The sequence below is a fragment of the Lasiosphaeria miniovina genome (genome assembly GCF_030549165.1).
Source record: "Lasiosphaeria miniovina strain SMH2392-1A chromosome Unknown B0T26scaffold_8, whole genome shotgun sequence".
Lineage (NCBI taxonomy): Eukaryota > Fungi > Ascomycota > Sordariomycetes > Sordariales > Lasiosphaeriaceae > Lasiosphaeria > Lasiosphaeria miniovina.
In genome coordinates this window covers 2,323,870-2,348,759 of record NW_026848227.1, presented here as the reverse complement: position 1 = coordinate 2,348,759, position 24,890 = coordinate 2,323,870, and the positions used below count along the sequence as shown (strand labels likewise).

At 55.2% G+C, this 24,890-nt stretch overlaps 7 protein-coding genes across 7 annotated transcripts; 3 read left to right on the top strand and 4 right to left on the bottom strand.

The window, feature by feature from the left end:
• The first annotated feature begins 1,198 nt into the window (after nucleotides 1–1,198).
• B0T26DRAFT_504456 (uncharacterized protein) lies at nucleotides 1,199–6,870 on the top strand. Its single transcript, XM_060435383.1, has 4 exons — nucleotides 1,199–1,520; nucleotides 1,803–3,067; nucleotides 3,122–6,290; nucleotides 6,393–6,870. The coding sequence occupies exons 1-4, from the start codon at nucleotides 1,482–1,484 to the stop codon at nucleotides 6,609–6,611; spliced, it is 4,692 nt and encodes a 1,563-aa protein (XP_060290407.1). The 5' UTR covers nucleotides 1,199–1,481; the 3' UTR covers nucleotides 6,612–6,870.
• A 387-nt stretch (nucleotides 6,871–7,257) lies between these two features.
• On the bottom strand, nucleotides 7,258–8,328 carry B0T26DRAFT_757083 (Alpha/Beta hydrolase protein; the record flags this gene model as incomplete). Its single annotated transcript, XM_060446203.1, has 4 exons — nucleotides 7,258–7,590; nucleotides 7,685–7,832; nucleotides 7,944–8,115; nucleotides 8,211–8,328. 4 exons carry the CDS (start codon nucleotides 8,326–8,328, stop codon nucleotides 7,258–7,260), a joined length of 771 nt encoding a protein of 256 aa, XP_060290406.1.
• Nucleotides 8,329–9,297: 969 nt separating this feature from the next.
• On the bottom strand, nucleotides 9,298–9,879 carry B0T26DRAFT_657682 (NUDIX hydrolase domain-like protein; the record flags this gene model as incomplete). Its single annotated transcript, XM_060438802.1, has 1 exon — nucleotides 9,298–9,879. One exon carries the CDS (start codon nucleotides 9,877–9,879, stop codon nucleotides 9,298–9,300), a length of 582 nt encoding a protein of 193 aa, XP_060290405.1.
• A 3,822-nt stretch (nucleotides 9,880–13,701) lies between these two features.
• B0T26DRAFT_757081 (acyl-CoA dehydrogenase) lies at nucleotides 13,702–14,933 on the bottom strand (the record flags this gene model as incomplete). Its single annotated transcript, XM_060446202.1, has 2 exons — nucleotides 13,702–14,870; nucleotides 14,897–14,933. 2 exons carry the CDS (start codon nucleotides 14,931–14,933, stop codon nucleotides 13,702–13,704), a joined length of 1,206 nt encoding a protein of 401 aa, XP_060290404.1.
• A 728-nt stretch (nucleotides 14,934–15,661) lies between these two features.
• B0T26DRAFT_757080 (carboxyl transferase domain-containing protein) lies at nucleotides 15,662–17,572 on the top strand (the record flags this gene model as incomplete). The annotated part of the gene is made up of 3 exons (XM_060446201.1): nucleotides 15,662–16,287; nucleotides 16,359–17,391; nucleotides 17,450–17,572. 3 exons carry the CDS (start codon nucleotides 15,662–15,664, stop codon nucleotides 17,570–17,572), a joined length of 1,782 nt encoding a protein of 593 aa, XP_060290403.1.
• A 1,216-nt stretch (nucleotides 17,573–18,788) lies between these two features.
• B0T26DRAFT_757079 (D-arabinitol dehydrogenase) lies at nucleotides 18,789–20,713 on the top strand (the record flags this gene model as incomplete). The annotated part of the gene is made up of 6 exons (XM_060446200.1): nucleotides 18,789–19,239; nucleotides 19,481–19,550; nucleotides 19,770–19,998; nucleotides 20,089–20,165; nucleotides 20,325–20,441; nucleotides 20,533–20,713. The coding sequence occupies 6 exons, from the start codon at nucleotides 18,789–18,791 to the stop codon at nucleotides 20,711–20,713; spliced, it is 1,125 nt and encodes a 374-aa protein (XP_060290402.1).
• A 3,084-nt stretch (nucleotides 20,714–23,797) lies between these two features.
• On the bottom strand, nucleotides 23,798–24,855 carry B0T26DRAFT_681201 (uncharacterized protein; the record flags this gene model as incomplete). Its single annotated transcript, XM_060440616.1, has 6 exons — nucleotides 23,798–23,836; nucleotides 23,990–24,042; nucleotides 24,262–24,379; nucleotides 24,417–24,476; nucleotides 24,519–24,567; nucleotides 24,782–24,855. The coding sequence occupies 6 exons, from the start codon at nucleotides 24,853–24,855 to the stop codon at nucleotides 23,798–23,800; spliced, it is 393 nt and encodes a 130-aa protein (XP_060290401.1).
• Nucleotides 24,856–24,890: the final 35 nt, after the last annotated feature.

Here is a 24,890-nt window from a genome sequence, read left to right as displayed (position 1 = left end):
CTATTCCAGCCCAGAAACTCCGTGTCACGATGAGCTCCTGCATGTTATAATCTGTCAGTTTTAGACGTGTTGCTAAGCCAGTTTCTTCCCTCGCTGAATAAGGACAGCATGACTTGGTTTTGAGTGCGTTAATCGCACAATGAAGCCGTTGTAAAGCCCTTGTGGAGCCGTCAGAAAGCCGCTGGCTTCGAGAAGACTTAGCCAAAGCATGCTCTGCTAGTTACTGCCTACCCCGTGGCGGGTGACAAACCAAGCTTTAAATAGCTAATAACACTTTTTGTCAATCGACTAATCTGGGACCCGCCAATACCGTTGCGACTCGCTGACGACTGGCCATGTACCTTGATTCGGGATGTTCGGCTGGCGGAGATCCGTGAACGTGGAGGAGTTTGCTCCAATTAAGCAAGTCACTAAAATGATAGCTACCTCGATGATTCTAGTCTATCTTAGGCACTTACCTACCCGTACCTCGAGCAGTAAAGCGCTCTCAGGTTTGTTTTACAAGTGCAGTCTTATTAGGATGGGCACAGGCAGGCACCGGAAATGGTCATGAGATTTTAATAATAATAATAATAATAATAATAATAATAATAATAATAATAATAATAATAATAATAATAATAATAATAATAATAATAGCTGAGAAATCTTGAAGCTGTGGATACACACGACTCGAAAGGGTAGGTTTTTCTGGTTGTGCTCGAAGCAGCACAATTCTTATTGTGTGGAACAGTCAACCACCCTCAATCACCCCGGTTGCCCCGAGGCCGTGGCAGGGGTCGTCTCAGTCTCCCGTTGGCAATTGCTTGGATGGTCAAGGCTGGCGAAGACGAAACGCTCGACGAGTGAATAGCTAGCCTAAGTTCCAACAGTAAAGACAAGACATGACCGGGTTACAAGACGGCGCTGAGCCCCCCGAAAAGTTCTCTTGAGGTTTGAGGCGTCATCACTTAAACAGCTCATCCAGATCTGGCCTTCGCACAAAGCTAGGCTATGTTCGGTTGGCTAGCTTCTGGCCGCCGCCGCATGAACCAACGAAAGCGATGAAAGAGCGGCCAAATTCTGCAGCCCAGGTTTCCGAAGCGGGAAAGGCGTCGTCCCACCCCCATGGCGTGGTAGCTCTGCAACGTTAGCGTGTTTTTGCTGCCCTTGCTCGCCTGAGGTCCCGTTGCAGACATCACCCCCAGTCAATTCATTCATCCCAGACCAGGGTCAAACAGCTCTGCGCTGCGCCGTCCCGTCATCATCGTCTTCCAACCCACCTCCAACTTCCAGGTTCCTTCGATCTTTTTCAGCGACCAGCAGACAGCCACCTGCAACCAACCTACCCCAGCTCACCAAAGTCGACGACGCTCTCTTTGCACTTACATCCATCTACCCTACACGTACGGCTACAGCGTCCTTCCCCATGACAGCAATTATTCCCACGAGGTAGCCAGCGCACGCTCGCGCGTAGGCCCCAACACCATTTGCTGCCAGCCATGTTTGGCTCGTCGCGAAGGCATCGGCAGCCCAATCCGGTATGTCGTCATTGGCTCAATCCCATTCCCCCGTTTCTCTTTTGCGCTTCTCCGCACAAATGCTGCGACGGTCTTATAGAATACCGCTGGAGAGCTTTGCTTTGTGTGGCCTTTTTTTTTTCTCCCAGTTGGCCTGGATTCCGGTCTGGTCTGGTTTCTGTCAGCCCATATATGGCCTTGCGTGCCGATCATTTGCCCGCCCTGCCGCCGTCGGACCGTTCCGTGTGTTTGTTGCGTTGCGGCCTGAATCTATCTGACTGACAGCTGTTGCTCGACGAACAGCCACTTACCTCGGCGACTGCCAACCCCAACGCCGCCACTGCGGCTGCTACAGTCTTCAGGCGCCATGCATCCAGCCCTTCCTTATCGGCTGCCGCTGCCGCAGCAGCACTCCGTGCGCGACCTATGACGCCGACCCGCGTCGCAGATGTCGAGACGAAGCGCACCCTAAGACGCAGCGCATCCATCGCGTCGATAACTACCACGTCTGACACAGGTAGAAGACCGACCTTGCGCCGACGCGACAGCAGCAGCTCCATGACAGAGAGAACTTTTCGGAGCCCCAGCCCTCATCGCCCTGCAAGCAGCGGATCCGGGCATCGCCAATCACACTCGCTTGGCTACCTTGCATCGGACGACATGCCGCCGGTCCCGGCACTTCCCAAAGACTTTCAAGACGCTTACAGACAGCGCCCCACGTCCATGCAACAGGAACCGCCGCATCGCAAAACTAATAACTTGGCCGTGGGCGCGCCTTTGCGTCTAGCTTCCGAGACCCTTGCCGCCGACGATGCGCCATCTTGGTTCGGCGCCGCAAAACTAGGCGATCCTAGCAATGTCCGCAGGACGGATCCTGCGATGGCGAGCCCGCCTTCAAGCCCGCCCCAGCAGCCCCTCGCGGAGCAGCTTGCCGAGGCCGCCCGGTCAAGCAGTGTAGCTTCATCTATCAACTTTTCGTATCCAGCGCGGACAAGAGTTGGCTCTCCGCCCGTCTCACCGACTGAGAATCCCGATTCGGCCAGCTCACTAACCCCCACCAACCAATATCCACAGACCGCCGATAACCACCATAAGGCAGACAACATGCAACGGCCGAGGCAGCAGTCCCAAAGACATGAACAGTCAGCCTCAAGCACGCGCTCCGTCTCGTCTTCCTCTCCGGCATTGGTTTATGATCCTAATTCTCGGAGAATGGTTCGGCAAGCCGACTTGGAGGCGGTTGAGCACGCCGTCTTGGAGGCCTCCCAGCGACCTACAACCTCCAAGATTAACAAGCGCACGTCGCGGGGGTCTGGCCTACATCTCTCCGAGGGCACAATAGGTCGTACTAGAGGCACGGCTGCAAGGACCAGCGAAGACGAGAGAAGCCGCACCGCAGGCGCGACCATGCGAATTCAGCCCGCGGTCTCACCAGTGACGCCAACAACTCTGGTTGCCGTTGCTGTCCCGAGAGATTTAGAGCAGCCGGCTACGAAAAGGCAGCCCTTGATAACCAATGAAGGAACGCGGCCGTCAGACCAGGGATCTACAAACCCTCAACGAATCCCGTCTGTGCCATCTCTAGCTCTCGACACCACCCCACCAAAACTAAAACTGTATAGTGAAGCAGATGCGGAGACTCGGCCAGACGCCGGAGTTGTGCACAGAACGAGCGCCCCCTCGAGCGCCCCGTCCGCTACTCTTAGTGAAATAGCGCAGCCCGTTGATCCCGTCCAGAGGGAAGTATCAAGGGCTACGGATGTCGGGTCCTCGATACCGCAAAAAATGGCGTATGAACGAGCCCACTCGAACAGCCCTGTGCGACAAGCTCATTTTGGCCCTGTTCAAAATACTCTAACCGTCAAGCACTCCCCGCCTCCTCGGTCAATATCGCCCCGTAAATCTGCTTTGAAATGGAATAGCCCATCAAGAGGCGCATCACCCTCGGACGATACATCTGAGTCATCGACTATTATCACTCAGCGCGATGAACAACCCGTGTCACGGAGAAAGTCGGTTCGTGTGAGCTTTGACGACGCTAATACCCAGGTCGTGGGCGAATCGGCTTCGACGAATCAAAGTGATTCGCCATTGTTAGCCTCACCTCAGAATGCGTCTACTCGTCGTCCATGGCTCGGGATTGGACGCGCTAAGAAAGAACTCCCTTCTCTTGATGACGACGAGCTCATGAAACCCAGGCCTGCCCTGCCCAGCTTTGGCAGTATCAGGGAGCGGAAACCCAGAGAGCTTGCTTCAGACGAGGATGAACGGCCACTAGTTCGGCCCATAGCAGACTCGGGGCATAGCCCGTCGCTGCCTGCTAGCCCTACCATTCAACCAAGTGTTCCGACGGTAACCGAGGGTTCCAGCTCGGGCGTGGCGCCTTTGGGCCTAAGCAGTGATCACGCAGTTGGTGCAATACTATCGCAGGAGCAGGAACACGCAAGACACGCGGCCAACATTTCCAAGTTTAGAGAACCACTGCCCCCTGTTGTTACCAGCGTCGAAGGAAGTGGCTATCTCAGCGACAGCTCGAGCACTTCGGCTGAGGAACTAGCAACCGCGCTAGAAGTTCCCGGGGAGTCCGAACCTCAGTTTGTGGCAGCAACTGACCCTAAGCTCGCTTCGTCTAAGCCTCCGCACACGAATGGCATAGCTGTCACTAATAACACAGCCCATATCCAGGCCACTCAAGCCAGCGATGAGTCTGGCGAACCAAGCATTCCAACTATTTCAATATCGCAACCCACCCCTTCTATAGTTGAGGACGAGAGACGTGGCTCCTACATTTATGATGTTCCTGGCGGGTTTCCAGACGATGAATCAGAGCCATCAATCACAGACGCGAATAGAAACGCTGCACCCCCGCAAGAGAAAGCCGAACCTAGTGCCATCACGAAGACACCCGATGAAGAGAGATCAGAGCACACATCACCCGAAGCACAACCAACAGCTTCATTGACTGTGGACGCCGAGAGCGATACTGAAAGCAGCATTTACAGCGACGCCTACGAGGATCTCTCTGATGTTGAGGGAGACGGCTTTCTATCACTTGACGCTGTGGTAGAGAGTCCTCTAAGGCCTAATACTTCAAAGACTATTTTCAATCAAGAAGCTCCCCGTGAGGTCACCGTCGAACCCACCCCACAAGATGTCACAGTCCCTGAAGCGGCGGCATCTGTTCCCACACCTGTCGTAGAAGATCAGAAACAGAAGCCCCTGGAAGATGACTGGGAGAAAGCTAAGGCGTATTGGAGGAGTCTTAGTGCGGACAAGCGAGCTCAGCTTGAAAAAGAGGCACAAGAGGACGCTGGTGTAGAAGCAGACTTTGAAGAGGCGAGAAGGCCTGTGGAGAAGCCCCGGAAAAAGAAGTCGATTGAACGTAGGAATTCGGAACGGAAAGCCTTGGCCGTCATTATGGCACAACAGATGATGGCCCAGCAACAAAAAGAGAAGCCGGCAAATCCCGAGCGTACATACATGATTGAGCCTGGCACCCGGTGGAGCGAGCCTGAGAGCGATATTCCAATCGTGCGGACAACACTACGTGGAGAGTCCGAGAGCGAGACTCCAATGATGCGCAGGACTCTACGGAGAGAGCCCCAACCGCAGCCAAGGTCTGCCAACACAAGTCATGGTACTGGAATGCGCAAGTCGATGCGGTCCGATTCAAGCACGAAGAGCACTGGGCCTCCGGCTCCCATGCCTAGACCTCTGGACCAAAGATCAAGCCGTCCGACGTCGCTCTCCTCTCCGATTCCGACACCTATAAGCACGGGAGGACAGCGCCAGGTAGTGTCAAAGTCGCCATCAGAACCTGGTTCAGGAAAGTCTAGCCTTATTCCATCACCTCTCAAACGGCGTGATTCTACTGGAAGCGAGAGCAGCTTTAAGCGTTCTCGTCCAGTATTATCTGGGCAAGGCTTCAGCTTGCGCAAGTCGATGCGACAATCTTCCCCACCGCCTGTGCAGACTGGAAGTCGCTCAGCCAAGAGGTTCTCGCTGAGGAGCACGTCACCGGGTTCTCCGACGACCAGCGCGGTTTCAAGCCCGCAAATGCGACAGACGCTGCGCGACTCGTCAAACGAGAGGAGAAGTCCCACTGGGATGCGCATGCCTTCTTTCAGTCTCTCATCAGGCGGAAAGAAGAGTGGCGGAAAGCGAGCCTCGAAGTCCAAGTCTTCCGGTTCTCGGTTTTCGAGTCGGTTCGCCGATTCGAGCGACGAGGATGGCGGAGACAATGGTGGTTTCCATAGCCGGTTCGAGGAGTCGAGCGACGAAGACAAGCCCATAAATCTAATAGTTCTATCATCCCCGAAGCTTTCTCCCGGACACTTGAGGAACCAGGACTCCATCGCCAGCACAGCTTTGCCCGAGGAGCTCGAGGAATCAGAGGAAGCCAACGGTCACAGTAATCAGAAACTACCGGGGCAGAACAATGCCAGTCTCCCTCCTAGCCAACCAAGACGCTCAGCAGAAGCAACCCTCCAGCCGGTAAGATCCGGTCGCCCAGAGCTCCCTGCTTCAAACACAGCACCAGCTCTAGCAACGACAGATTCGTTCATTGGAGATCGCCGTCAGTCAACTGCTTCTCCTCGCAACAGCTTCATGTCGGTCCTTCGCCGCAAGAAGCGTGACTCGTCGAGCAAGATAACTCGTGGTGAAATCACAGAAAGCGCGGCTCGGCGCGATACCAAGCTCGAACGCAACCTAACTCAGCTTCGCGGCATTAGAACTGCCGACGAGGACGTTGTCGAACCTTCGCGCAGTCCGAAACTGCAAAAGAAAGTTGTAGGCCTTGCGCTGTCGATTAGTGGCGGCGGTCCCGATGATCTATCGCCACTATCCATCAACACAGCTCACTCACCAGCAGCTCGCACACCTATTGACAAGGAACACGAGGCAATTGGCGCGCCACTCATGCGCCCACAGACGTCTGGCAATCTTGGCACGAGAACGATGAGTGGGAACTCCCCCGTACCGGATCTGCCGCAGCAGCGGCCCAATTTCCTGCGGCATTCTGTCTCTGCGGGAGTGGTCAGTCTGGACAACGCGGGTACGAAGAAGAAGAGGTTTGGTACCTTGAGGAAGATGTTTGGCTTGCACGACTGAGGTGGTATAGACGCCACGAGTGGTTTTGGAGACAACAAAAAACTACTTCTTTTGTAACTTTTATGCTCTCCTTGCACTGTTTCTGTCGGATATGCATGCAAATGGGTGCTTCTGCGGTGGCATCAACATGGAGCCGAAAACACCAATCCAAGGGAGACGGGCAGATAATGCCGTGGACTGCTCAACCTGCCTAGTATACCCTCACACACGCTTAATGTTGGGGGAACTTTTTTCTTTTATCCTAGATATATCTCTATATCCTTATATCTCGTCCCCGGGTTTCCCCTAGCGACATCGCTTACCTTTAATCTGGTTTTTATTTTCATCTGTTCAGGGAAAGAGGGCTGGAGAAACTAGGGTATACAAGAGCTGGTCGCCCGGGTAGCATTGGGAAGGTTGGCGGAATGTATCACGTCCCTCGTTATATTCTCTTTCATATCGGTATTTGCTTTCTGGCGTTTAGCGTCTGGCTATCTGCCATCCCTTGATTTGATATATTTTAGAATCCTCCTATGGAATGTCCTACTACTGTATTAAGTTGGGTGCGAATGGCCCACTATGTGCTCACGTTAAGAAATACTGTCTTGTTTGCAGGTCACAACTGGTTGTCATTATCCTTCACAGATGTTGGGATGCGGGGTCCCGTTCATGGCCAGTTCTTGGCGAAGAACTCCAACACCGTCTTGTAGCCGCGGGTGTATTCATCGTTGACCCGCTTATCGGACAGGTCAGCGCGCGCAGCCATCCAGCCATGAATCTGGTCCTTGAAGATCTCAACGTGCTTCGGTACCTTGAGCGCGGCCTCGAACTCCTTTACCTTGTCTTCGGGCTCCTCGCCCGAGGCGAGCATAATGAGCGGGACCTTGATGGTCTCCGCCTCCTTGGGGTCGACCATGGCGGGATGGGCCTCGGCGCCAATGGAGAAGGGGTTTGAGTCGCCCGATGTCACCAGGCTCACCACCTTCCCGCCCCAGCAAGTCTGTGCAGAGCGTTTTTGTCAGCTCGGGAATGACCGGGTGTGGGAATAAGACTGGCTGAGAAGGGAGGCATTTCTAGCCGCTGCTGCTGCTTACCCCGAGCACAGCCCACGACTTGATCGAGGGGTTTTTAGCCGAGAGAGCCTTGACATAGTCTGGCAGTTTGCTGGCAACGCTCGGAGGGGAGTTCTTGGCGAAGAAATTGCCCAGGTTCTTCTGCTTTTCAGGGGTATTGGGCGGATACCTGCGTGTCGCCGCCGCCGCCGCCGTCGGCGATTGTTGTCAGTCAAGGGGGGGGGTTTTTGGAGAGAAATCTACAGTTTTGCTGTTGAGAGTACTGCAAGAGAGAACTCACCATTCAATGGGGCAGGGCTCTCCCTTGAACCAGTCCGGGATGAAGACCTTGTACTGGTTGTAGTGGTCACTCGTGGCTAGGATATCGGCTCCCTGGAGAGTTTGGTCGAAATAGCCAAAGATGTCATAGATGTAGATGATGCCCTTGGTCGCGTCGCCAGGGCCCGTGACGTCTGGAGAGGAAGCAATTGCTCAATCAGTAAGGCCAGGTCGTGGGGTTCTTTAACTAGATGGAACAAGGGTCAAATGGAAGGGAAGCTATCCGCACAGGTCTTGAAGCCGTCGAGCTCGTCGTATGAGCCCTTTGCGCTGTAGCCCGAAGAGACCACCGGCGGAATGTTGCAACAAGCCTCGCTATGGCCGTAGATAGCTGGCATGGTAGACATCTTGGCGACTCGGGGGGGTTGGGTAGCTGGCGTATGTGCAGAATGGGCTGCGAAGAGGTTGGTCGAATTGGCTATAGGCCTTGCTAGACGAAGCAAAGATATGCGGGCTCTTGGCAGAGAGATGATGCGGCGAGGTGATGCTCGTGGAAAGAGCGAAAGGGGCACTAAGACGAAGACGAAGTTGGCCGAACATAGGGAGGTTACGGAATTTACGGAATTTCCACAGACCTAGCAGATAAAGCTGACTTGATCCTGAGTAATGCGCGGTCACCCTTACCTAGGTAGCTACCTAAGGTGCGTATTCATTATGCGATAGGAGCCCTCGGGCGAATCTATCTCCCGCCCACTGCGCCGTGCCTTTGGATTTGGGATCTTTATCGCTTGGTCCCCGTGGCAGCGAGCTCTAAAGGCGGGGGAGCGCGGGGTAGTTCCAGGATGATGTCACATATTGTAACCCACCCCACCAGGATTGCGGGACATTCATGAAATCCGTCGCAGAAGGCACCACGGCGGGCTGAAGTTGGCCCCACACCTTCATTTCCCGTCTTGTCCTTTGTCTGGGTCCTTCCATCCTGGCTTCTCGAAAAAGTCGGATCACGTTCGTATTTCGCAAACGGGCAACATCTTCATGTTTCAAGTTCGTCCCAAATTGGGACGAGCTCTGGGACGAATTCGGCTCGAATCTACACTCATCCATTGACATTCTGCATCCCGTTTCAACCTCACAATATCCGTATACCTTCCTTGTTCGTACAGGAACATTTTAAACCCCTCGTTGTGTGCGTGGCAGATACATCGCATTGAAACAAACGCTTCGCAAACCAGAGAACTCTTGTAAGTTTAAAGTCTGTCTCGCACGCTGCCATTAGCCCTATTTCCTTACCCAAAAGTGAAAGAACGCTCCTGAAGAACTACCGGCTACCCTTCAGCCTTCTCTAGGCGGGGCTTGGTAAATTCCCCCAAAGGGAATTAACCGCTAAAGGCGACACCAGATCGCCTCACGTTCTCCACGGCCTTCCTGACAGCATCGACTTCCCCCTTGAAGCGGAGTTTCGAGGCAGCATCCTCAATGGTCATCCACCTGGCATGGAGGTCCTCCCACGCTTCCTGGGTTCCCGATACTGGGGTGGCCGTCGAGTCCCCCTTTGCCGCGAAGAATAGCACTGCCTTTAACGTGTCGGTCTCTGCCTGCGGATCAGGATAGACGCACCCCCCAAGATAGTCGGTGCTCAGATAGCCGTCGGTCACGTCCTTGTTCTTCGGAGACACGTATTCCTTGGACTTGTCGTCCCTGGGAAGTGTCGCAAGTGTGGCAATGTTGAGGCAGAGTGGCGTGACCTTGTGGCCCGTCTCCTCGTACGTCTCGCGAATGGCAGCATCCAGCATGGACTCGTCAATGTTCCTGCGGCCCTTCGGCAGCTGGAATATCTCGTACTTCTTGTTCCAGACGATCAAGACCTTGCCCAGGGCTAGATCAAGCGTCACAGTGCCGCAAGACATCACAAAGGCGTCTGCCGCGCGGAATTCCATGCTTGCGTCAATCCCGTCCATGGAAAGCACTGGGTAGATCCTCATTGCTGCGGTCTGGGTATTGGAGCTGGGTAACTGAGCCGTGATGATGTCGGTGCACCGTCTAGCCGACGGCGAGAGGCTGCTGGGACGTGGAGAGGATTTGAGCAAGGTTTAAAGTGTTACGCACACTCGATCGACTAACACAACAGAAGTTGGATCTAAGAATCGAAGGAAGATAGGCAAAGAGAGCGCAAGATGCTGGAGCTTGTCGAGGTGGCTAAGAACGACGGCCTTCTCCGCTGTCGACCTCGGCGAGGCCGGCTCGCTCTATATCGACGGGATGTTGCTTTGATCCTTGGGCGGACGCTCGTGCGATGCGTATGGACTTGAGCGTGCCCATGGTACCAAGTACATAGGCCTGATATTGCCATGACACCTAAACACCGGTGAGCAACACGACAGACCAAAACCGACCGGTGAGGATGTGAGGCAAGGGCACGGAGCCATGCTGCTGAAGACTCGACAGCCTGCAGGCCGCAAATCGCAGGCCTCTACCGAGCGAACCCCTGTATTGGACAATAGCATCAATAACAGGAGCTACATATTCTAGTCCGCGGGTTTTGGAGGCACTCACGGTCCGATCCCGCCTCTCCCATGGGGCAACGTGGTGGCGAACGACTGGATAACTGCAAACATCACTCTGTCTCGTTGTTGGGGCACAGCACCGAGGACCACGTTGTCTTCACTTGGCACCCAGGGTACCATAACTAAGGTAGGTACCCCACCCGGTACCTACCCAAGCTACCTAGGTATGAATGCTTGTGCATACACTCATGAGCCCTAGACGGCCTCTCCGCTGCGGGGCACGATTAGCCTGCTGCTGTCGGGTATATGCCACATATATCGAGCCAGGCCCGGTTCCTTCCCCGGAAATAGCTAAAAAAAAAACCCCCCCCAATACCATTCATTCTTACTACACCTAGGCCTACAGGTATTTTCCTAGTCGCCCGGTCCGACCCCGTCACCTTTCTCTCTCAACACACCAGCACCACACCTACACACCAACTCGACGCCCGATGCCGAAATGAGCAGCCAGTTGTGCAGCACCCTTGCCAACCGGTCAAGCCGGTGTGAAGCCCGCACCCCCTCGCAGGCTAGGTGGCGACAATAATGAGTACATCATCTATGGAAGGCACCTTTGGTCACCTCACCTCACTGAGTCGCAACCTTGTGCCGCGTGCACAGTCGGGAATGACCCCGTCTAAATATTGAACGGGTAGTGACGATGAGGAAGTTTATGAATATGGCGGGCCACTAGCGCCGTGACTCGCTAGTATGGCATGGCTGGCCATACCAATACGATGGCATTCTACAGTATCCCTCGGCAGCTTTCTCTTATAACACTTTGCTCGGATGCGGTACAAGCCACCCCCGACCTCTAGGAAACGTCCAGTCGATGCAACAACTGACGGGTTGAGCTAGCCGAGCGTTTGCATCAATGCCTGGCCTGGCCTGGTCTGGATTGGAATATAGCTCCCGCAGCTAATAATGGCCGGTTTGCTGTTTCCCAAGAACTTGCAGCGGGACTATGTGGCACCTGGGTCCCCATTGGCTGGCCTGATTGCCTGCATCGTACCAGTATGCAACCTAAAGGGAACCCACAAAGTCGAAATGTCGGTAACCCACTCCAGCGAGTTTGGCTGTCAAGTCAAGCCTGGCGTGTCGTCAGGCCGCTGTATACCCATTAGAAACAACGGCCTTAGTCACTGTACGGGGAACGAAGTACCTGACCCAGTAGGAAACATGTCTTCCCGCCGATTGGGAGCCTTTGATACTACCAGTATCTAGGCAACTGTGTGTGGGAAGAATGGAGGCCACTGCTAAGTACCGTGTACTTGGTCCCCGGACAGTCTCATGTCCAGCACTCCGGCATGTGCACTTGAAGTCTTCCATTTGTGGGAAGACAAGTTTGGCTCGGCTGGCCATCGATGCATGTCATGACTGTGTGTACAGGGAAACTTTCCGGTCTATTGACTTGAGAGAAAACGAGAAAAAAGTAACCCATGAGAGGCTGAGGAACACCTTCCTCGGCCACGTTGCCGTTGACGCTGCAGAACTTAGATGGGGCACTATCAGAACGCCTGCCACGTTTAGCACCCGGTTGATTAGTCGCTATTGATCTGGAAACCTTCCTAAACCGTCAGCTTCTCGCACGATTACGCAGGATTCTTGCTTCGTTTTAGACTCGGAGGACGCTCTTGGTAACTGCTGTACCTGCAGGATCCTTCCACGGGCCCTCAAATGCCGAGAACTTTACGGTCCACGTCCTGTTATCCACGGTGCATTGCTGCTTGTTTCTCTCTCACCCGAGTTCTTCCAATAGGAAGGTGGCTCATCTTCGGATCCGACACTGACCTCATGCAAGCAATTCCCATATAAGTCCGGGTACCAAGATTATACAGCCGGTGAGGAGCAAAGAACTTGCAAGGAACCTGAGGACGGCACGCGCGATGCTAGGAGCGGGTTGCTGGCCAGCCAGCCGCTCGAGCCTCCGGGCTGCAGAAGAAACACAGGGGTGCGATCCAAGCCATTTCCGTGAAACTCCAAGAACCTTCTCAGGCTACTCTACGAACTCACCGACAGATTGGTCGGGATATCAGAAGTGCGGGAAGAGGGGGTCTAGAATTGCGGGGGAATTGTCAGCAACCCCGGCTTGGTTAAACAGATGACAGAACTATGATGGTATGATGGAATCACGGAACAAAGTCAGGTCAGATACTCGACCGTCTACGCGCAGCATCCGGATTTTTTTTTGGATTTTTTTTTGCTACTTTTTCGAAAGTAACCATGCAGGTTAGAGCAGAAAGAACGGCGGGAGAGGAGGGGGTCGTGGTGAAAGAGAGAAGAATGGATGGGGTGGGGTGGGAAATCAGATCATATCACGATGCCCATGGTGGCATTCTTGTTGCCCTTTTCAGTCCGGCCCATGGTTAAGAAAATGCAGTCATGCTGCACTTGAATGTATGCACAATTCACACCGAGGTTGCAGTGTAAGACTGGGGGAAGGGGAGGTGTGTGGCCGTTGGAGCCAGTCAACTCGCGATGCCCTCTTATCAGTCACCAATCTCACAAAAGCAAGCGGTGAGCTTTTTTTTATGACCCCCCCTCCCCAGTTACACCAAACCGGCAACAGCGGAGTGGGAGAAGGAAAAGGAAGAAAGAGAACAAGTTGAAGGAGAACAAATGGTTACAGGGGTTGTCATACCCAAGGTACCGGACTACATGGCTTAGGTAGCATTGTCACGTCCAGCACAAGCAACAGCGGGCCATCCCACATCGGCAGCCGAAACTTCCCGCGTTTTCCGTCCTCTCGTCAGTAGGTATTTTTGACAAATGGGAGGCGGCAAGCGCCCCCCTTTCCCGCCTTATTCCCCCCCTACTGGCGTCCTTTTTTTTCTCCTTCCCGTCCCTGCGGCTCTACATCAGCCGAGTTTGTCGTGCGGGCGAGTGGGGGTCAACTAGACCGGCCGGCTTTCCAAGACAGGGCAAGGATGGCAAGGGTAGATTCACCAGAGACAGCAGAGTCAGTCTACACAAGCAAGCCTAGGCAGACCTAGACGGACGATGCAACTAAGTAAGGCCGATCGTAGGAAGCCGTCTTCCGATTTGTGCTCTATCTCTCAAGGCTGCAGGACCTTCCCCCCGCAGCATCCCGCGCATAGTACCGTGCAGGATTTCTCTTTTTGGATCGGCCCAGATCAAAAGCAGCCAGCAGCGAAACGCGAGACAATACAATACGAAAAAAGAAGGTCGGTCAAGCTTCCTACACACGTATGTAATGTACATTACGCTCCGGACCTCTCAGGTCGATAGATGAGCATACTCCTTGTTGAAGGCACGGCCAATGACGATGCGCCTGACCTCGGAAGTTCCGGCCCCTATCTCGTACAGCTTTGCGTCGCGAAGTATGCGCGAAGCGGGCATTTCCTCGACGTAGCCCATGCCGCCCAGAATCTGGATGCAGTCGAGGGCGCACTCGGTGGCGCGCTCGGCGGCGTAGAGAATAGCGCCGGCGCAGTCCTGGGTCTTGACGCGGCCCTCCTCGTCGACCGCCCTGGCCGTCGCGTACGTGTAAGCACGCGATGCCTGTAGCTTGGTATACATGTCGGCCAGCTTTCCCTGTAGTAGCTGGAAGTGGGCGATTGGGGTGCCGAACTGCTTGCGCGTGTGGGCGTACGGGAGGGCGAGGTCAAGCGCGGCCTGCATGAGCCCGAGGGGGCCCGCGCTGAGGACCAGGCGCTCGAGGTCGAGACCCTCCATGAGGACGCGCACGCCGCCGTTGACGCTACCCAGCACGTTCTCGTCGGGGACTAAGACGTTCTCGAAGACGAGCTCGCCCGTGTTGCTGCCGCGCATGCCCATCTTGTCGAGCTTGCGAGCGCACGAGAAGCCGGGGAAGCCGCGCTCGACGAGGAAGGCGGTGACGCCCTTGGAGCCGGCGTCGGGATCCGTCTTGGCGTAAACGACGATGACGTCGGCGTCGGGCCCGTTGGTGATCCACATCTTGGAGCCGTTGAGGAGGTAGCCGCCGTCGACCCTGCGGGCGCTGGTGCGCATGGCAACGACGTCGCTGCCGGCGCCGGGCTCGGACATGGCCAGGGCGCCGACCTTGCGGCCGGCGATCAGGTCGGGGAGGTAGCGGTGCTTTTGCCGGGGGTTCCCGTTGAGCTGCAGCTGGTTAACGCACAGCTGCGAGTGGGCTGCGTAGCTCAGGGCCACAGACCCGCTCGCCCGCGACAGCTCCTCTACGACGACGCAGTGCGCCTGGTACCCCAGGGCCAGCCCGCCGACGTCCTCGTCTGCCGTAATGCCCAGGAAACCGGCCTCGCCCAGCTTGGCCCACATGTCGGCCGGGAAGCTGTTGCTTCTGTCCGTGGCCGCCGCCACCTCCTCGGTCAGCTCGCGCCGCACGAAATCTTGCACGCGCTCGCGCAGCTCGGCCAGGTCTTCGGGAGACGGCGGCTCGAAGCCTTTTGGGTGTTTCGAGGAGGCATACCGGACTTGCTGCTGCTGTTGTTGTTGATTGTGCCCATTCTGCCGTTTCCCAAGACGATGGGCTGGTGATGATATTGTCGCCGCCTTCGCTGCTGTCGCAGTTGTAAATGACGAGGAGTGTACCGTTGGTATTGACGCGGCGCTAAGAGGCACCGGCAATTGGCGGGGAAGTGGGCGACTGCGACTGCTCGCTGAGGAAGAGAGGCGCGTTGAGCGCAGCAGCGCCCGCGATATCGCAGAAGGAGAGCTTGCCATTGCCACGAGTGAGGATGTGCCGTACAGAAAACTACGAGAAGAATTCGAGAGTGGACAGACAGAAGTGACTGTTGTTTTCATTAGTCTTTAGAATATCTCCCTCAGTTCTTAGAATTGGCCGTCTCGGGCAGCTGCGGCGTACTCACTCTGCCACTAAGGTAGGTATGGTAGGCTTCCAACTGGAACTAGGCTGTTACGTAGCTTCCAGGAATGTCTTGTGCCGCCATTGGTTGGTGTTGGGGTTGGTGGCGGGTGAGACAGGCCTCGGTTTGCAGCGGCTTAGAGGCGGACCGCCGCCATCCATCCCTTGTTGTCAGGCCAGGAACGTTGACGAAGGCGGCTGTGCCTGCCTCGGTTGGGAGGGATGCCCGCTGATCACATCACGAGCAGGTCAAGTGCCTTCCTGTTGAAGTCCGTACGCTAGCTGTATTTACTTGTTGCTGCCAATGCCAATGATACTGTCCAAAACTCGTGAGTGTTGGCAACAGCCTTGACCAATTCGACCCCAAACATGTCCTCGAGAGAAATGCTGCAGTTGTCGCGGCTATTGGCCCGGCAGTGCTCCGGCGCAACGGCGGCGACGACGACGGCGATGACGACGATAAAGTCAACGACAACAACACCCCTCCATCCCCGCCGTCTTCTCCGGCCCCTTCTGTCCTCCACACCCAGCAGTCGGCGCGTCGTCTCCACTTTCACCCCCAAACACCAGGCGGCCGCCATATCCGTCATCAAGAGCAATGTCGACCCCTCGGCCGACGAGTACAAGGAGAACGAGCGGCTCATGGCCGAGGCCACGGTCCGCCTCGAGAACCTGACGCGGAAGGCGCACCAGGGCGGCTCTGCCAAGGCGAGGGAAAAGCACCTGGCCCGCAAGAAGATGCTCCCGCGCGACCGCGTCACCGCCCTCATCGACCCCGGGTCCACCTTCCTCGAGCTGTCTCCCCTGGCCGGCCACGAACTGTACCCTGAAGCTGATGTGCCGGCTGCCGGCATGATCGCCGGCGTCGGCGTCGTCGAGGGCGTCACATGCATGATCGTCGCCAACGACAGCACCGTCAAGGGCGGCACCTACTTCCCCATCACGGTCAAGAAGCACTTGCGCGCCCAGACGGTTGCGCAGGAGAACAACCTCCCGTACGTTTCTTGCTTTCTGACTGCCCCTTGCCCTATCAAGTGCTGACATCCGGGCTCGTTTTACTCTCTAGTTGCATCTACCTCGTAGACTCGGGCGGTGCGAACCTGCCGCACCAGTCAGACGTCTTCCCGGACCGGGATCACTTTGGCCGCATCTTCTACAACCAGGCACGCATGTCCTCGGCCGGAATACCCCAGATCGCTGTCGTCATGGGCCCCTGCACGGCTGGCGGTGCCTACGTGCCCGCCATGAGTGACGAGAGCATCATTGTGCAAGAGCAGGGCCACATCTTCCTGGCCGGCCCGCCCCTGGTCAAGGCCGCCACGGGCGAGGTTGTCACTCCCGAAAAGCTCGGAGGCGGCAAGATGCACTCGTCGGTGTCGGGCGTGACCGACTACCTGGCTGTCGACGACGCGCACGCCATTGTGTTGGCACGGCGGTGCATCAGCAACCTGAATTGGCCCTCTCCTTCCAGCCCTCCGGCCGCCTTTGCGGAGCCGCTATACCCTGCGTCAGAGCTCCTCGGCATCGCCTCGACCAACCTGCGCAAGCCGCTGCCAATCCACGAGGTCATCGCGCGCATCGTCGACGGCTCCGAGTTCTCCGAGTTCAAGCGCGACTACGGGACGACGCTGGTGACGGGCTTCGCCACCATCTACGGCCACCGCGTGGGCATTGTGGCCAACAACGGCATCCTGTTCAGCAGCTCGGCGGTCAAGGGCGCGCACTTCATCGAGCTGTGCGCGCAGCGGGGCGTCCCGCTCGTGTTCCTGCAGAACATCAGCGGCTTCATGGTGGGCGCCGACGCGGAGCGCGAGGGCATCGCCAAGAACGGCGCCAAGCTGGTGACGGCCGTGGCGTGCGCCGACGTGCCCAAGTTCACCGTCGTCGTCGGCGGTAGCTACGGCGCCGGCAACTACGGCATGTGCGGCCGCGCCTACGGGCCTCGCTTCCTCTGGATGTGGCCCAACGCCAAGATCGGTGTCATGGGCGGCGAGCAGCTAGCCGCCGTCATGGAGACGGTCGGCCAAAAGGCCGACCCCGAGCTCAAGGCCCGCATCGACAGGGAGAGCGACGCCGTGTACTCGTCTGCCAGGTTATGGGTAAGTTCTGCCTTGGTTTTTTTTTTTTGACTCTTTTGCTGACACCGCGCGCTTGTAGGACGACGGCGTCATACCGCCGGCGCACACGAGGCGGTATCTTGGCTTGGGTCTAAGAGCAGCCTTGGGCGGTCGTAATGAAGTTACGCCGGGCCAGACCAAGTTTGGCGTTTTCAGGATGTAATTAGTGAGGCCGGCATAATATGTAGCTAGATAGGGGGAGAGATGGGTGGCGGGCGTTGTTCGTTCAGTTGTCGGCTCGTCAGTACGAACTGCCGCCGTGAAAATATCATGAAGACGGTTATCCCAATGACATGCGACTCTCAGTCTTGCTTCAAGTCTCCTCTAGGTTTTATCTCCAATCATTATAACGCTTAATGTGAAAATGCAGCTTAATACACGAATGGACTTGAACACTACTACCTGAGAGTCATTGCAAACCGAGTCAGTTCCTTTTCTCTCGGATTTTTTTTATTGACCTATAACGTTGCCGGGCGATTTTTTATATTTTCTTTCGTCTCGTCAAGAAGGAACTTCCATGGTCAAGAAGGAACTTCCATGGTTGTCACCAAAGTGATTTGAATACCTTATACCTATCACTACACACATACTAAAATGAACACAATTAAGTATTTGCCGCGGTACAGCAAAAAGTCAAACAATTGAACGGCACCGACAGAGCCATTCTGGCCGACTCACGAACCAAGCGGTTGTTTACTCGGCTGGTGCTGCTTTCTCATGTAAGCGAAGGCCGCGATCCGTCCAGTCTGCTTCAAGTTTATAGACTAGAACGCAGCGGGCACTCCTTTTTGTATTCTACTAGTACCGTAACTATAGAATACGATAGGATGGGATGGGATGAGGAGTACTATGTATCAGGGCAATCAAAGGAAGGAGCTCTCCGTCGATCGCAGCGATTACCCCTCCCGTCACCTTGCTTACCTTAGGTTAGGTTAGTTTGAACAGGCAGCGTCACCGCCATGCCATCACTTACCCCACACTGGTCGCATTCCGTCTGTCCTGGATGTTTGTCGGTGGTAACTGCCCAGAACAGAAGCAAGCAAGCAAGCAACGGGTTTCTTTCGCTGTCCCTCCTTCCTTGTTTGGGCCTGTTCTATATTGTTGCCTCCTGCCTTGGCTTGCCGGCTTGAAACAGAAGAAGTTGGGAGCTTGGTATGTATATACATGTACAAAGAACATTAGCTGGGTTGGTTCAACGTCCATATCCTTCAAACCGTCGATGAATAGATGAACATCGGCTTACACACTCATCATAGACAACGGAAACTCGACCAATTGCTAAAGCGTGCCATCGCCTTCACCTGAGTTGCTGGCAGCATCCGCTCGCCGTTCGCACTCTCCCAAATTCCATATCTCACCTCTATCAAAGGTAGCCCATCATGTTCTGGCTAGCACGTAGTAGCAGGACCCTGTACCGGAGCGCCGCCGTTCTACGGACTCGGCAGGGAGCATTGTCGTCTACTACGCCGACTCCGGGATGGATCGTGATGACGGCGTCACAGCGGCAGCAACACCAACGTCACTACAGTAGCGGTCCTAGAGCCACGTCGCCGTCTGCCGGGAAACACGAACACACGGCCGCAGAGGGCGGGTCAAACGCCCGCACCGACGACTCAATCACGGTCGAGTACCCGGCCGCCGACAAGCTGCCGGCCTCGGAGACGGTGGCGGGCGCAGGCCGCGCCAGCGTCCACGTCTTCCCTACACTAGCTAGCTTCTCGCTGCAGGGCAAGGTCGGCGTCGTCACGGGCGGTGCGAGGGGCCTTGGCTTGGTTATGGGCCAGGGCATGGTCATTAGCGGCGCGGACTTGGCTATTGTTGATTTGAACAGTAAGTTGCTGCTTTCTCCCTCTACATTGTGCTCCGATTCTTCTACTCCCCCCCGCCTCTCCCACTTTGGGTTTTTTACAGCGGAAAGGGGAACGGGGTAAAGGAGGAGAAATGGTACCCGTATATTCACGGCAGTGTACATATACATGGATATCGACAGCAGTGGCGGTTAGTGCTGGGCGGCTGGAGGTCGTGATACATACGGACAAACCTTGACTGCTAACCCTGAACTGCAAATAAGAGGACGAGGCGGCCAGGCAGGCAAAGTCCATTGTTAGGATGTTCAAGAAGGAACATCCGGAGGCCAAAAAGTAGGTTACTTCTCTCTAAATCCACCTCCAGCATGCCTCTCTGTTGAGTGATTGCAATATCTCCTCCGTTTTTCCGGCCGTTTCACTCAGACAAGAAAGGAGTTATACTACCTAGTTGGATTTATTTATTTTCGGATTTCTTACTGTAACAGGACTAGAAAATATCCCTTTCCTATCTCTCTCCCATTGAAGGACAAGGCTGATCGCTCCCTGAACTAGACTCCCCAAGGTCACCACACACTTCGCCGATGTCTCGGACCCGGAGTCTGTCGAGGCTTGCATCGCCGAGATCATCGCCGAGCACGGCAAGATCGACAACCTGGTGACCTCAGCCGGCTTCACTGAGAACTTTGAGGCTATTGCCTACCCCATTGACCGCATGCGGAAGCTCTGGGGAGTCAACGTTGATGGAACCTACTTGTTTGCTACAGCCGTGGCGCGCCACTTGGTGAGTGCCTTGCCCCGTTGACCATTGGGCCCCGACTGGTGAGAGACACCCGACAAGTCCGATGTCACTGACTCGGGCGACACAATTCAGATGGACCGCAAGTCCAAGGCCAGCATTTTCATTGGGAGCATGAGCGGCGCCATCGTCAACGTCCCCCAGCCTCAAGCGTGAGTGCACATTACCTCTCCGAGTCAGGCGCCATGACTGCACCCGAGATGATGGCTGCCGATATGGCACTCCCTTTTCCAGCCAAGCTGATCAGCTATTACGAGCAAACTCTGGCAAGCCGTCGCTGACAATACCCCGTGCGTTCGTCTATCTGACAGGCCCTACAATGCGGCCAAGGCTGCCGTCCGACACTTGTGTGCCTCTCTGAGCGTCGAATGGGCCAAATCTGGGATCCGCGTCAACTGCATATCTCCAGGCTACATGCTCACTGCCCTGTGCGTACATGTCTGCTAGATGCTCATGCATTTGAGACCCCCTTGAACCACTGGCCAAGCTAGTTAGCCAATCTGTGCTAATTCCCTGCAGGACACAAAAGATCCTAGACGACAATCCAGACCTAAAGCAGCAGTGGACGTCTCTTATACCACAGGGACGCATGGGCTCGCCCGAGGATCTAATGGGCCCGGTGACTTTCCTGCTCTCTGACGCGTCCAGCTATGTCACAGGCGCTGATCTTCGCGTCGACGGCGGCTACACCGTCACTTGAGATGCGAGGCAGGCCAAGGAAACAGGACAGTCGAGTCAAGTCCCGGCTCTGCGTTCAGCCCTTTGACGCGGCGGTGGCAACCTGCATACACTAGTCTTGAGAATGCGGCCGGGACGGGTCGGGCTTGGGTTGAAATTGTACATGACGGGTACCCGCATATACTATTGGTATGTCTGAATATCACAACCCAGGAGAGGAGTAGTAGAGTGGAGGACGGGTCTCAACAGCGGGTTATCGGAAGACGACCACTTACCGCGCTTAAGGATATGTCTTCTGCCTAAAACTTTTGGTGTCCGTACCCGCCGCTATACCGAGAATTTAGGGAGCATGTTCTATTGGCTGGCGCCATACAGACAGGAGAATGATGCGGCCGCGTCTTCGTACCGCACCCGGCCACCTGGGTCCAATCTGTGATAGGGCTGTCTCCTCTCACCGCTCCTCGCTCCCCGGGGTCACGGCATGTCATTGGATCAGCGTTGCTGCGTCCTGTCCATCGGCTTTTATTGCGCGTTGGCATTCTTGTCTTGTTTCTTGTCTTGCTATTCGCGCATCTAGAGTGAATGAAGGTCTGCCTACCTTGATGTGTACACAGTATGCGAAAACTTTCTGTTGGGTGTTTGCTGCTGCCCCCCCGACATGAGAGGGAAAAGAAAGGAAAGCTGAGACTTAAAAAAAGCAACCTGAGATATACAACAGTACGTACTGGCAAACTTGCTCCGTTACATCTTGTCTTGGTCTGCCCTGGCCTGCCCTGCCTGCGCCGCGACCCCGCCGAGCGCATATCGCCCCAAGAGGTCGGAAGGGGGGCCGTTTCATCCCGGTCTAAAGATCTAGGCGGGAGGAAGACGGCTTAGAGTAGATACCTAAGTACCTACCTACTCACCTAGCTTGATAGCCAACCAACTAGAGCTCGAGGTTGGAGGGTGTGTGTCTGAACTGACAACTCACATCAAGGGAGGGAGGGATAAACGAACGAACGGAGTGGGGGGGTATGGACGGACGGATAACGGCTACCCTCAGTTCGGGAAGAGGCTGCTCCCGCTGGAACGGAGAGGGAGGAAATATTGGCTGCGGGAAGAGATGGTGGTGGTGGTAGGACCCCCCATTTACTTGGTAGTGCTGCTGGTACGAAGTATTTAGCCGGCCAGAGAAAAAGCAAATCAAAGGAAAGCGGTTTTCAGTGTCGAGAAAAAATGAAACTCCCTCCCAAAAAACTAGCAAAAAGTAAACAGAATGTGTGAACATGGTTCTTATGCCGCGGGGGTAGGGTGATGTAAAATGTGCATTATAGGCGTGAGTGCATGTGCGTCTGCGGCCGTTCTCCCATACAGTGCAGAAAGACTTTGGTTGTTTGTGAGATATGTATCTCGATTTTTTGGAGGGACGTTTTGTCTTTTCTCGATTAAATGGGGGGTTTTTTTTACCAACCCCCTTATTTGTCCCTCCGCAGTCGGTCGAGTGTTGTGATTTTTTACTTTTATCCCCGAATAGGGGAAAGCCGTCCAACCGGCCGCCCGGTGGCCCCAGTCCGGGTTCCCGAAAATACACGGAGCACGGAGTACGGGATACTTTGCCCGTATCAATAACGCTTTTGTTGCTTGTTGACTGACATGAAAAAAAGGAAGCAGCTCCCCCCCCGCTCGTGCGTGCACGGCTGGGGACATGACTCCCTTGGGAAGAGAGAGTGGAGCGAGTGTGTGAGTGAGGGGAAATCAAGCCACAGAACTGGTGCGGGATCTGAGATGTGAGATGTGACAGCCGCCAAGATCTCCGCCTCTACCTGCGGGTTGGTAAATTGTCTCTGGGGGGGACTTCCTCTCTGTCTCATTGGACGGAATTCCAGTAAGACAGACAGAGAGAGGTTTGAGGAGAGAGAGGAACAAAGCTATTGTTGCCTGTCTGCGCGGCTCGGCACTTCGGAGAGAGGCTGAAAGTGACAACACCCCAACCCTTCTGATTTTTTTGCGGCGGCGGCAGTGGCAGCGGCAGCGGCGACTACCTTAGCTTGAGGCTGTGACGGGGTTTTGCATCAAATGTTCACACGCCTCTTGTTGGGTATCTGTGTGTCTCACTCACCGGCCAGGCGCGCTCTCGTCTAAATTAGGCGTCTATGTTGTGAAAGCAGTTTTCCCCTTGTTCCCTCGAAATGAGAGAGACTTATTGCGCGGCTCTCGTCGGTGCAGGTCTTGGCGGCTCAAGTGGCTCGCTCATCACATCGAGTAATTCCTGATGCATCTGTGGGGGTGCAAAGATGTTTTAATTTGGCCTTGGTCAGATGAGATGCTCCAAAGCGCCTGACAGGCTAGAGGCTATCTGATGGCTGTCTGATGAAAGCCGTAGTGTAAGGTTGCTCTCCCACCTCGGGTCGTTTGAGACCGGACAGAGAGCTGAGAGACAGCAACGGGGCTGGTCTGTCTTGAGACTCTTTTCTGAGACTTTTTGTGTGATTCAACCCCCTCATTTCGATAGGTACCGCGCTTCCCTAGGCTGCTTGTTGCCTTGGTACTGTTGATAGTGATTGTGGTCAGGTATCCGAAGTGTCTGGACATGGCCCCTGGCCAATGGATAAGCAGCCGACGGCAGTCACACGACTGACCGACAGCAGTTCCCCGCAAACTGGGATCAGACGACAACAGGTGACCCAAACAAAGGTCAACGGCTCACCTGTGAGGCAGCTAATCAGCGGCGTTCCAGATATGGGGTTTACGTACTGTAAGTGAAGCAGCTAGAAAAAAGCAAAGTGAAAGAGCGACTGAGAATTGCCAGATTGGTCGAGGCTCCGCGTCTCAGAGGAATCTAGCTCGCGGCATGGATAGTCTACAGCACGAGATGGAGATGGGGTGGAGACAGGGTACTTGCCACTCACCACTCGCGCAGTTGCAGTTGCGGTTATTTGTTGCACAACGAAGTTGATGTTTTTATTGTTGGAACTAGGCAGGTCAGGCATCGGATTGGTAGGCACATAGTAAATGGTTTAACCTTGTGTGATTGAGTGAGGTATGCATGAATAGGTACTGTACATACCCTATTAGGGTGATCCGCACAGGAGGCTCTGAAGTGGTAGCCGATGTTACCGAATGACCATTAGTGGTTCCCGAATGCCATGCTCTGTGTAACAGCCCACTGCAACTTTTCACTTTTGTGCGAGTTAACAACATGCGAGGTGCCAAAAAAGTGGAATTCTAAAAAGAATAATAAAATAGCAGTGCAGGAATAGCCTGTGGCCTGGTGCCCCGTGCTACCAAGCAGCCGCTGGCGGGCCGCCTCGCAGCTCACTTTGCCGTCGGCCAGCAGCGGTTCGCCGGAGACTTTCCTATCTCTCTCCCCGGCTAACCCATTCCATCGCTTAGACCGTCCAAGTTCGAAGGAACGTGACAAGACCGCATCCGCAGTACGGATCAATTCTTAGGAAAGCCAGCCAGTTGACAGGCAGGCCAACCAACCTAACGGTTCTAGAACAAACCCCCAAACCGCGCGGCGTGGGGGCTAGGTTATTGGAAGTTTTGAAAGGTACCAGCATCGCCGCCGGGCAGCCAGTCCCGACCTACCAATGTTCAGGTGTGAGATCCGTAATCGAGGGAGGCACTCCTCTCTGACATCCGGGGAGGAGGCGAACGGAACCGAGTCAGCAGCAGCAGCAGCGCTATCGAGGGCAGCTTCTTGTGCCTGCGTAACCGTCGGGGCCAAAGCCAGCTGAGCTTACAAACGAGGCGGGCCTGCTCCTTGTCACCAGGTTCCCCAGAAGCTGAGTCGCACCCGAAGCCTTGCGGCCAAGGCGAGGTCAGTTCCTTAGTTATCGCCACACAATGTGGTCAGAGTCGGGCAAGACGACGAGGGATGCGGAGAGCTGAGAGCTGAGAGCCGAGAGTCAAAGGTGCCGTGAGGTGATACTTGTCGACCGGGCCCTCTCGCCAATTGTTTCGTCCGACTTTTCGACTTGCCGCGCGAGCTCACAAGCCAGGGAATCAAAGAACGTGGGAGGCAAAGCACGCCTTATCTTGTTGCGCACCCAGACCTAAGAGGCCCAGCAACATCTCTATACAGACAGCACCTACACTAAGTACACACCTGCCTATCCTATTCCATATGGCAAGTGCCAATCCCACGTCCCTCGTGAGGATGAGCAGCACGAGCACGGGCATGCCGGGGCGTGGGCATGAGCCTGGACATGGACATG

Bases quoted from the DNA above. Each gene is read 5' to 3' on its own strand.
- B0T26DRAFT_504456 (XM_060435383.1), top strand. From the start codon at position 1,482: ATGTTTGGCTCGTCGCGAAGGCATCGGCAGCCCAATCCG. The intron at 1,521-1,802 runs GTATGTCGTCAT...CTCGACGAACAG, and splicing joins GGCATCGGCAGCCCAATCCG to CCACTTACCTCGGCGACTGC. The intron at 3,068-3,121 runs GTCTGTGCCATC...AAAACTGTATAG, and splicing joins ACAAACCCTCAACGAATCCC to TGAAGCAGATGCGGAGACTC.